This window comes from Podarcis bocagei, assembly GCF_964188305.1.
Source record: "Podarcis bocagei genome assembly, chromosome: 2".
NCBI classification, from domain to species: Eukaryota; Metazoa; Chordata; class Lepidosauria; order Squamata; family Lacertidae; genus Podarcis; species Podarcis bocagei.
The window spans coordinates 217,639-228,268 of record NC_138126.1 but is presented as its reverse complement, the minus strand read 5'-3'; the positions used below and the strand labels follow the sequence as shown (position 1 = coordinate 228,268).

Here is a 10,630-nt window from a genome sequence, read left to right as displayed (position 1 = left end):
GTGTTATTCTTTAGCTGAGAGTCCTGCCTTCATAGAATTGCAGAATTTGGGTGGGCTCTACGGGGGTCGTCTAGTCCAACTCCCCACGATGCAGGAATCTTTTGCCAAACGTGGGGCTCAAACCCACAACCCTGAGATTAAGAATCTCTACCTCTACCAAGGGAACAGGGGGTTGGGCTAGAAGACCTTGGGGGTCCCCCTTCCAGCTGTACAATTCTAGGGTTCTATGAACATCAGCCTCTGGGTGGAGGTTCCCAAATGGCAGTAGGTTTTGTGGGGGCTGGGAAGCTGGTGTAGAAATATACAAACTGTGTTCGGGGCCACAAAAGAGATCAATAAATATTTATAGAGAAGGTTCAGTTTCTTTGTTTCTTCTTAAAAAAAAAAAGAGAGACTCAAACGAAGTTAAGTTACAAAAATCTCAAAGGTAAATGGAGGCAGACAGAACAAGATGCGGAACTGGGGGGGGGGGGAGCAGATAAACAGCATTAACTCTGGGAAGGGCAATGCAGGGGGAAGTGTTCTGCACCCCACGTTCTCCCTAGAGGGGGCAGAAAGAGGCCTCCCCAACCCCGCAATTATGACAAAGGTCCTGGTCTTCCCCCTTTCCCTGGGGGGACAATTTGAATTTCACAGACACACACACACACACACACAAAGACATGTTGCTTGGTGGCACTCAGCTCAGAGTTGCCACCTTTCCTGACCGCCGGCTGCTCCTCTGCTGGGTTTCTGGCGGTGGGGGGGTGGGGGTGTCCTTGCTCAGATGGGGATGTGAGCCCCCTCCCCCAAAGTGCCTGCTCTCCTGAGCCATGGACCGCCGCCCCCCGCTCTTGACACCCACAGGACAGACACAAGGGGGGCGGGGAGAGGAAGGGTGCTGACTGTTACGTGACCCCCCCCAACTGAGACATGGAAGGTGAGGGGGGGTATTTAGTGTTCAGTCCCACACAGGGTCCCTTCCAAAACTACAACTCTATGGTTCCCTCCTTGCAAGGTGCAGACATGGGGGACATCGACTGACAACGGAGAAGGGTGGGGGGCTGTTTACAAGGAGCAGCAGGGGGTCCTGATCCTTCCTGGGGGAGACGGCGGCAGCAGAGGACCCGCTCCGGACAGGGTGGGGGGATCAGTCCAGTGGTGCTGTCCTGCCCACCCCCTAAAACTCAGTCTGAGGTGGGGGACCTGCGCTCAGTCTGGGTGGGGGGTCCCTAGCGCAGGCCGGCTTGGGCTGCCCCCCTGCTCCCCCTCACATCTTACTGCTTCCCGCAAAGCCCAGTTCGCTGCGGGGGGACCTCCCGGTGCCCCACTCGGCCTCGGCCCCCATCCGGGAGGGCGACGCCACCTCCTTCTTGGAGGCTGCCGGGCCGCCCCCCGCGGGGCCGCCGGTCCCCCCTCCGAGGCGGTGCCTCCTCTCGCAGTGGCCCTTGTGGCGCATGAAGCTGTCTCGCCACATGAACTTCTTGGCGCAGACGTCGCACTCGTAGGGCTTGAGGCCCGTGTGCGTCTTCATGTGCTCCGTCAGGTGGTGCTTCATCTTGAACTTCTTGTTGCAGACGGGGCAGTCGAAGGGGCGCAGGTTGAGGTGCATGTTGACGTGCCGGTCGCGCATGCTCTTGTGCGAGAAGGCCTTGCCGCAGTGGCACATGAAGATCTTGTTGCCGTCACCCGAGCCGGCCGCCAGCTGCACCGCCCCGTGCTCCACCGGCGCCTGCGGCGGGAAGACCACGATCTGGTTGCCCTGCATGTCCATGGGCAGGAGGGCGCCGCGCGGCGCAAAGGGGGCGGCCTCCTCCAGGCCCTCGTAGGCCGAGGGGAAGTCCTCCGAGGACTCGCAGAAGTTCACCTGCTCCTCCAGCTTGCCCCCCGAGCCGCCCCCGCCGGGCTCCGTCAGGGTGCGGACGTCGCTGATGCTGAGCGCCGCCTCGGGCGCCGGCCCGGCCACCTCCACGGGGTCCTCGTCCTCCTCGCAGGTCAGCACCAGGTCCTCCTGGGAGCGCTCCTTCTTGACGAAGACCCACTGCTTCTGGGGCATGATGCTGGGCCGCACGTAGGCCGGGCGCCGGCCCTCGCTGCTGTCGCTGACGTCGTCGTCCGTCTCCAGGACGAACTTGCTGCCGCCGGCGAAGGGGTCCGGGCAGCGCGGGGGGCCCTTCTCGGCCTGGAAGATGACCTCCTCGTCGTGGTCGTCGCGCTCTCCCGCCAGCGCCCCCCGCAGCGGGTGGAACTTGCCGTGCTCGGGGCCCTCGCCCGAGTCGCGGGGGCTGAAGTAGTTGCTGCTGCTGGGCGACTGGTTGTCGCTGGTGCGGCTGGAGTGGGCGCGGAAGGAGGAGGACGAGGAGGAGGAGGAAGGCCCCAGGAAGGCCCCCCGGCGCTCCTTCAGCAGCTCGGTGCACTTGTCCACGATGTGCCACATCTGCAGGACGCTGCCCACTGTCAGGTAGTTGACGATCTCGTCCGAGGCCATGCTCAGCTTGCCCGTGTAGGCCGAGCCCAGCACCGTCTCAAAGGCCACGGGGTCCATGACACTGGGCAACACGATGGACGTCATGTTCTTCAGGAGCACCTGGTCGTGGAAGTAGGGCGAGGAGGCGGCCAGCACGGCCCGGTGGGCCCGGAAGACGCGGCCCTGGACGTGGATGGCGATGTCGCACAGCTTGCCCTCCACCCGCTGCTGGTTGAGGTTCTCCAGCAGGGCGCTGGTGACCTCGGGGAAGTCGACGTGGACCACGGGGAGGCCGGAAGAGGCCTCCATGGTGCTGGGGAGCGGAAAAAAAGGAGACGGGAAAAGAACTTGCGTTAGAAGGCTTGGAAAAGGAAGGCGGTTCAAGCAATTGCTTGGAGGAGGTGCCAAGAGAGCCCCCCCCTAATGCTTAAGGCCTCAAAAGCAGGGGGGGGGACTCTATTGAAGAAATGCAAATTAATGGAAAAGGAGAGGGCTGTGAATGGCTGCAACCAGGACGGCTCTTCTCTGCCTCCACAGCTGGTGGCAGTGCTAGAAATTTGCCAGCTGCGTCTTGCGACTGGCACAGGTTCCACCCCCCCCCCCGTGGAGATCTCTGGGTGCCACGTTGGCAAGCGACTTCTCCCTCTGGCTGCCCCCCCCCCAGCTTTCTGAAGCAGCCAATAGAAGAGCTTATTTTGTTGCATTTATAAAAGCATACTACCTACCCCCCTCCCCAGTTAATCCCTACAACAACCCTGTGAGGTAGGAAAAGAGGCTGCGATCAACTCCAAGGTCATCCGGGAGTCTGAGTGGGGATCTGAACCCTGATCTCCTGAGTCTGACACTCTCAGCACCACACACCACACCCCCCCCCCGTTTCCTAGAATTCTTCTGCTATGGGGCAGCTCTATGAATTAAGTAGGTACATAAATAAATAGGAGGAAAGCAAAATGTCACCCAGAGAAGGATCTGAAATATTTTCCTGTGAGATTGAGGTCAACAGGCAGGGAGTTCCAAAGGGTAGTTGATGCCACTCTAAAAGGTTGAGTATTATGTGGGGTGAGGCGATCACAGAATCATAGAGTTGGAAGGGACCCCCCAAGGGTCAGGATCTTGTAGGTAAATTGGTCCCAAATGGCTCTGATCTCCGAGGAGCAAAGGCGTCCATGGCCTCACTCCCGTCAGCAATTGCACTGCAGCATCCTCCCCAAATGCAGCTTCCTGATCCGCCGCGAGGGAAGCCCCACAGAAAGTGCCTGGCATGAATGGAGCACATTTACTCAGAAGCAAGGCCCCCACCCCCGGTCCATGGCACTTGTTTCCACTTGCACGTGCAATTGTGATATAACATTATTTTATTGCACGGATTGTGATATAACATTATTTTATGTAATTGCAGCGGAACCAGAGCTGCTTGACTTTTATAACTCCCTGGGCTGGCGGGAGGCTGCTCAGACTCTTGGCACGAGAGCCGGTGATTCATTTCGCTGGCAAGAGAAGCCCTTGGCTCTGAGGCCCCCTGGAACTCTTCATTTTCCCAGCCGCTACACCTATTCTATTCAGATAAAACCACCAAAGGGGGTGGGAACTTTGAACCTGCTTCTCAAAGTATTCATGACAGATCCAAGGCCTGTGGAACTCCCTGCCTGTTGACATTGCTGGGGTCTTTCTGTGGCCTCCTTAGAAAACAGTTATTTAAGCAAGCCCGGTGTTATTTACGGAGTTGAATAGGATCCAAAATGCAGCAATCTGATTGGTCCTAAAACAATAGGATTCAGAATGCAGCAGTCTGATTGGTCCTAGAACAATAGGATTCAGAATGCAGCAGTCTGATTGGTCCTAGAACAATGCAGCAGTATGATTGGTCTGCAGGAGCCACCCAATCCTGCTCCAGGTGGAAGTGAATCCGCAACCTGATTGGCCTACAGGAGAATCCCGGAATTAGTCAATCACATGCGGCCCATTGTGTAAATAATGTATATAAAGCAGATATTTTGGGGAAACTTTCATTCCTCACTACTATGAGCTGAATAAAGAGAATGAAATCCACCCTTGACTCCGAGTATATTCCACCCATCCAGACAGGCAGAAGCCACAGGACTTTCATTTCTTCTTAGCTGCTGTCCATTTCAAATACCTGCCTTTAACCCAGCAATTCCAGTATCAGGGCCGCATGTCCTTCAGCTGTGATTCTTGAAATTGCAGGGTGCTGGACCCACGACCCCTTGGGGCCTCTTCCAACCTCGCAAGACAGTTCTAGATTTTTCTAAACCTCTTATAAGAGGAGGAGGTGCTGCTGCTTTTCAAACAAGCAATTGGGATGTACATTTCATTAAATTAACTAAAGAAGGGGTCTGCCTCCTGGGTGACACCACTGTCAACCCACTCCCTTGGGGTCAGGTCACCGTTTTGATCCTTTTACACAGTTTTGTGTAATTGTGTGAATTGTGACTTGCTGCTCTTTTTGTTGATTATATTTTGGTGATTATTTCATTGTGTATTATTACATTCTAATGGGCTACTGATTATTAGTTTATTTGCTACAGGCAAAGTTATGTTTTTAGAAGGACCTTTTCTTGCCCTGGATCCGATTGCCGTAAGGCTTGTGACCTTTGCTGTATCTGTTGCCGTTTCTCCCGCTCACAAACCGCCTTGTGCATAAGAACATGGAACGGCAGCGTACAAATTAAAAAGGAAATGGAATGAAAAGGGTTCTGCTGAGACGGGGCGTTGCAAACAGAGAATCAGAGGATCGCAGGCTTCAAAGGGGTGCTGCGCCGATGCTTCGGGGGGGGGGCAGTCGAGATGCCACCCAAATCCCAGGGTTGGAGGGCAGGAGAGGGAGGGGGCTGACCAACTTTGGGGGCAAAAGCCTTTGGGTTTGGTCTCCGTTCCTTGTCCCAGGCCTCTCACCCCCCCCAGAAGTGACCGGTAGCAGATCTGCTGAGTTCTGAATGCCAGATCAGTCCATGATGAAACCCTGTTTGTTCAGGATCCGAGTGCGGGTGAGCAGGTGTTTTCTTGCTTGGGGGAGTCACCTGCGTGGGCCTGGCCTTACCCAGCTGTGCCCACCTGTGTTTCTGGCGCCAGGGGGCTGATGTGAGGGTGTTGCTCACTCCCTCCTTGACCAGCGAGCCTCATAATAATAATAATAATAATAATAATAATAATAATAATAATAATTTATTTATATCCCGCCCTCCCCAGCCGAAGCCGGGCTCAGAGTGGCTAACATCAAATGTATAACACATTAACATAAAATCAGACAATCAATTAAAATGCACCCTCAAATCAGATCAGGATCAGAATAAAATCCAATCGGATGGCAACCGGAAGATTAGGGTTGGGGACCTTAAATGCTCCCCAGGCCCAGCTGTTTGTGCTGAACTTATATGGGCCTGTGAGAAAAACTGGGAGGCCACTTTCATGCAAGTTCTTATGAAAGGGGAGAGGGAGTCAGACTGAACCCCGACCAAAGGCCTGGCGGAACAGCTCCGTCTTGCAGGCCCTGCAGAAAGATGTCAAGTCCCGCAGGGCCCCAGTCTCTTGGGACAGAGCGTTCCACCTGACCGGGTCCACGGCCCAAAAAGCCCTGGCTCTGGCTGAGGCCAGCCTCACATCCCTGTGGCCCGGGACCTCCAAGATGTTTTTATTTGAAGACCAGAAGGTCCTCCGTGGGACATACCAGGAGAGACGGTCCCGTAGGTACGAGGCCTCTTGACCTTGCGATGGGCTTGGAGGGCCTGGCGTGAGGCTGTGCCAGAGAGACGGGGCGGGGGGTTCTGCTGCTCCACCGCCCCCCTGGCAGCACCCCTGATCTGGCTGGCCAAGGCAGTCCCTGAGGGATTGCTGGGGGACTCCAAAACGATAATCCTGGGTGACCTCGAGGCTTCACGGCCTCCGTGGGGCTCTCTCAGGTGGTCCAAGGCACTCTCTGGAGGGGATATTTGCCCCAAATGCCACAAGGGATGGATGAAGATGAGGGGAGGCTATGCACTCCCTTGTCATGGGCGCTGGCATCCCATACCACACTAACCACGGTCTCCTCTGGGGCGTGGGAATTGGGGAAACGCCTCTGTCCTGCATGGCGGCTGCGCTCTGGGATGCCGCTGGGAACTAGAACATCTCCAGTCAATTTAACATCTACAGTGGTGCCTCGCAAGACAAAATTAATTCGTTCCGCGAGTTTTTTCGTCTTGCGATTTTTTTCGTCTTGCGAAGCACGGTGTCGGGAAAGTTTTGGAAAAGCTTCAAAAATCACCAAAGTCTTTAAAAACCTCAAAAAAGGCTACCACACCGCGTTCTATGAGTTGCTCCTCGAAGTCAAGTCGCAACTGTATTAACGGTGTTAAGAAAAAGGAAACAAACTTGCAAGACGTTTCCGTCTTGCGAAGCAAGCCCATAGGGAAAATCGTCTTGCGAAGCAGCTCAAAAAACAAAAAACCCTTTCGTCTAGCAAGTTTTTTGTCTTGCGAGGCATTCGTCTTGCGAGGCACCACTGTACTTGAAGCTGCTGGCAGCAGTCATGAGGCCCCAATCTGGTGGAACGCTCTGTCACAAGAGACCGGGGCCCTGCGGGACTTGACATTTTTCTGTAGGGCCTACAAGACGGAGCTGTTCCACCTGGCCTTTGGCCAAGGCACAGTCTGACCCCCTCTCTCCTTCGCTAATCCTCACAGAACTCTAGCCCAATGGTTGCCATTAATTTGATTTTGAATTGATTTTAGAATGAATTTTAACTAATTGATTGTGATTTTAGGTAAACGTGTGTTACTTTTATTGTTGTTAGCCGCTCTGAGCCTGGCTTTGGCTGGGGAGGGCGGGATATAAATAAAGTTTTATTATTATTATCATAGAAGGGACCCCAGGGGTCATCTAGTCCAGCCCCCTGCAATGAAGGAATCAGAACTAAAACATCCATGACAGATGGACTCTGTTTAAAAACCTCCAAGGAAGGGGAGCCCTCCATCTCTGGTGGGAGTCTGTTCCCCTGCCAAACAGCTCTTACTGTCTGAAAGGTTTTGCGCTGTGTTCAGTCGCAATCTTCTTTCTTGAAACTTGAAGCCACGGGTTCGAGTCCTCCCCTCCAGAGCAGGAGAAAACAAAGCAGCTCCATCTTCCGCGTGGCAGCCCTTGAGATCGTATCTCTCTGTCTCCTCTTTTCCAGGCTAAACATTCCCAGCTCCTTCAACCGTTCCTCACAAGGCTTGGCTTCCAGACCCTTGGTCGCCCTCCTCTGCTCACGCTCCAGCTTGTCCACATCCTTCTTAAACTGTGGTGCCCAGGATCGGACCCAGTATTCCAGGTGGGGTCTGACCAAGGCAGAAGAGAGAGAGAGCGACTATGACTTCCCTTGATCTGGACACTGGACGTCTGCTGTTGCGGCCTAGAAGTTCCAGGAGGTGCCTCCTGTCCGCTGATGACCCTCAGCTCTCTTTCTCCATAACATCTGAATGGGGAGAGGCCACTGTTTGGACGTAGTGGCGAAACGGATGAGGAAAACAAGCTGAGCTTGAATCCTGGCAAGGATTGGATCCTGTGGGCAAGGAGCTCCCAGAAATGGCTCAGCTGCCTGGCTGGGCTGAGGGAGCAGGTCCACAGCTTGGGGACTTCTGGAGCCCCTGTGACCAGGAGGACCTCTGCGCAACTGCAAGCGGTTCAGCGGAGGCAGCAACCATTCCAGGACCCGGAAGGCCCGGCCACAGCTGCTCATGCACTGGCTACTTCAGGGCTACTTCTAGGTGCCTGGAGGCGGTTGGAGGATGGATGGCGGCTAACAGATTGAGGTTGAATCCTGACGAGACAGAAGTACTGTTTTGGGGGGACAGGAGGCGGGCAGGTGTGGAGGATTCCCTGGTCCTGAATGGGGTAACTGTGCCCCTGAAGGACCAGGTGCGCAGCCTGGGAGTCATTTTGGACTCACAGCTGTCTATGGAGGCACAGGTCAAATCTGTATCCAGGGCAGCTCCACCTGGTACGCAGGATGAGACCCTACCTTCCCGCGAACTGTCTGGCCAGAGTGGTGCATGCCGTAGTTATCTCCCGCTTGGACTACTGCAATGCGCTCTACGTGGGACTACCTTTGAAGGTGACCCGGAAACAGCAATTAATCCAGAATGCGGCAGCTAAATTGATGACTGGGAGCGGCCGCCGGGACCACATAACACCGGTTCTGAGAGATCTGCATTGGCTCCCAGTGCGTTTCCGAGCACAATTCAAAGTGTTGGTGCTGACCTTGAAAGCCCTAAACGGCCTTGGTCCAGTATACCTGAAGGAGCGTCTCCACCCCCATCGTTCTACCCGGACACTGAGGTCCAGCACCGAGGGCCTTCTGGCGGTTCCCTCACTGCGAGAAGTGAGGCTACAGGGAACCAGGCAGAGGGCCTTCTCGGTAGTGGCGCCTGCCCTGTGGAATGCCCTCCCATCAGATGTCAAAGAGATAAACAATTACCTGACATTCAGAAGACATCTTAAGGGAAGTTTTTAATATGTAATGCTGTACTGTTTTTAACACTGATTGGGAGCCGCCCAGAGTGGCTGGGGAAACTCAGCCAGATGGGTGGGGTATAAATAATAAATTATTATTATTATTATGGATTACCGCAATGCGCTCTCCGTGGGGCTTCCCTTGCAGTTAGTGGCGGATGCTGCAGCACGATTGCTGACAGGAGGGAGGCCTGGCCAGGGCGGCACACTTGTGCCCAGAGGTTTGCCCTGCTCACCAACGGGCAGAGTTCAAAATGTTACTATCAGCACAGAAAGCCCTGAGCAGCTGGGGACCAGTTCACCTGAGAGACTGCCTGACCCCCCTGCCCCCCTCCAAGGGACCTGTTTGTCCCTCTGCAGGAGCCGCAGAAGACCCATTCCCTGCATTTGTAAGAGCACAATCCTTTCATAGAATCATAGAATCATAGAGTTGGAGGAGACCCCAAGGGCCATCGAGTCCAACCCCCTGCCAAGCAGGAAACACCATCAGAGCACTCCTGACATATGGTTGTCAAGCCTCTGCTTAAAGACCTCCAAAGTAGGAGACTCCACCACACTCCTTGGCAGCAAATTCCACTGTCAAACAGCTCTTACTGTCAGGAAGTTCTTCCTAATGTTTAGGTGGAATCTTCTTTCTTGTAGTTTGGATCCATTGCTCCGTGTTCGCTTCTCTGGAGCAGCAGAAAACAACCTTTCTCCCTCCTCTATGTGACATCCTTTTATATATTTGAACATGGCTATCATATCACCCCTTAACCTCCTCTTCTGCAGGCTAAACATGCCCAGCTCCCTTAGCCGTTCCTCATAAGGCATCGTTTCCAGGCCTTTGACCATTTTGGTTGCCCTCCTCTGGACACGTTCCAGTTTGTCAGTGTCCTTCTTGAACTGTGGTGCCCAGAACTGGACACAGTACTCCAGGTGAGGTCTGACCAGAGCAGAATACAGTGGCACTATTACTTCCCTTGATCTAGATGCTATACTCCTATTGATGAGGCCCAGAATTGCATTGGCTTTCTTAGCTGCCGCGTCACACTGTTGGCTCATGTCAAGTTTGTGGTCAACCAAGACTCCTAGATCCTTTTCACATGTACGGCTCTCAAGCCAGGTGTCTCTTTAATGCCCAGGCTGCGGATTTGACCCCCCTACGGGACGGCTGCACATTCCTGCCTCGCAGGGGGTGGGGCTGGATGACCCCCGGGGTCCCTTCCAACTGCCCTTTGGAACTCCCTGCCTCTTGAGATCTGGCAGGTGCCTGCCCAAAGCATTCTGGCTCAGCCGTGCTGTGAGATCGCCCCCTGTCTTGGGATCTGAACTTTGGCACCTTTCAAAGCAGGACCACCGCCGCCCCCCCCCCCTGCCCTGCCCCCTTTGGGAGAGAGGGCAGCCCCCCAAGCAGCGGGCGCGCAGGTAGACTGCGCCTGCAGCTGGAGGCCCCCCCCCCCCGCCGCCCTCTGCACGTGCTCAGGAGCCGCCCCGCCCCGCCCGCTCCTCCTCCTCCGCTCACCCTCCGCGCTCTCTCGCTCGCCGCCGCCTCTTCCTCCGGCTCGGCTTCGCGGCGCAGCGCCCGCCCGCCCGCCTCCCGCGTCGCCTTTAAGGCGCGCGCATTGGACGCCCGACGCAAAGCGCGCTCGCGGCGGCGGAGGGGAGGCGGGCCGGCGCATGCGCGCCCCGGCGGAGGAGGAGGAGGCCAGGCGCAGG

General features: G+C 55.4%; 1 protein-coding gene across 2 annotated transcripts; it reads right to left on the bottom strand.

Annotated features, from left to right (window-relative positions):
- Nucleotides 1–327: 327 nt before the first annotated feature.
- ZBTB22 (zinc finger and BTB domain containing 22) lies at nt 328–10,491 on the bottom strand. Of its 2 annotated transcripts, none has more exons than XM_081182936.1 (2): nt 10,437–10,491; nt 328–2,759 (listed from the first exon to the last, which is right to left on the bottom strand). In XM_081182936.1, the coding sequence occupies exon 2, from the start codon at nt 2,753–2,755 to the stop codon at nt 1,250–1,252; it is 1,506 nt and encodes a 501-aa protein (XP_081039062.1). In that variant the 5' UTR covers nt 2,756–2,759; nt 10,437–10,491; the 3' UTR covers nt 328–1,249. The 2 variants fall into 2 exon arrangements, with proteins under 2 accessions (XP_081039062.1, XP_081039061.1); XM_081182935.1 differs by lacking the exon at nt 10,437–10,491 and adding an exon at nt 7,455–8,183.
- Nucleotides 10,492–10,630: the final 139 nt, after the last annotated feature.

Bases quoted from the DNA above. Each gene is read 5' to 3' on its own strand.
- ZBTB22 (XM_081182936.1), bottom strand. From the start codon at position 2,755: ATGGAGGCCTCTTCCGGCCTCCCCGTGGTCCACGTCGACTTCCCCGAG.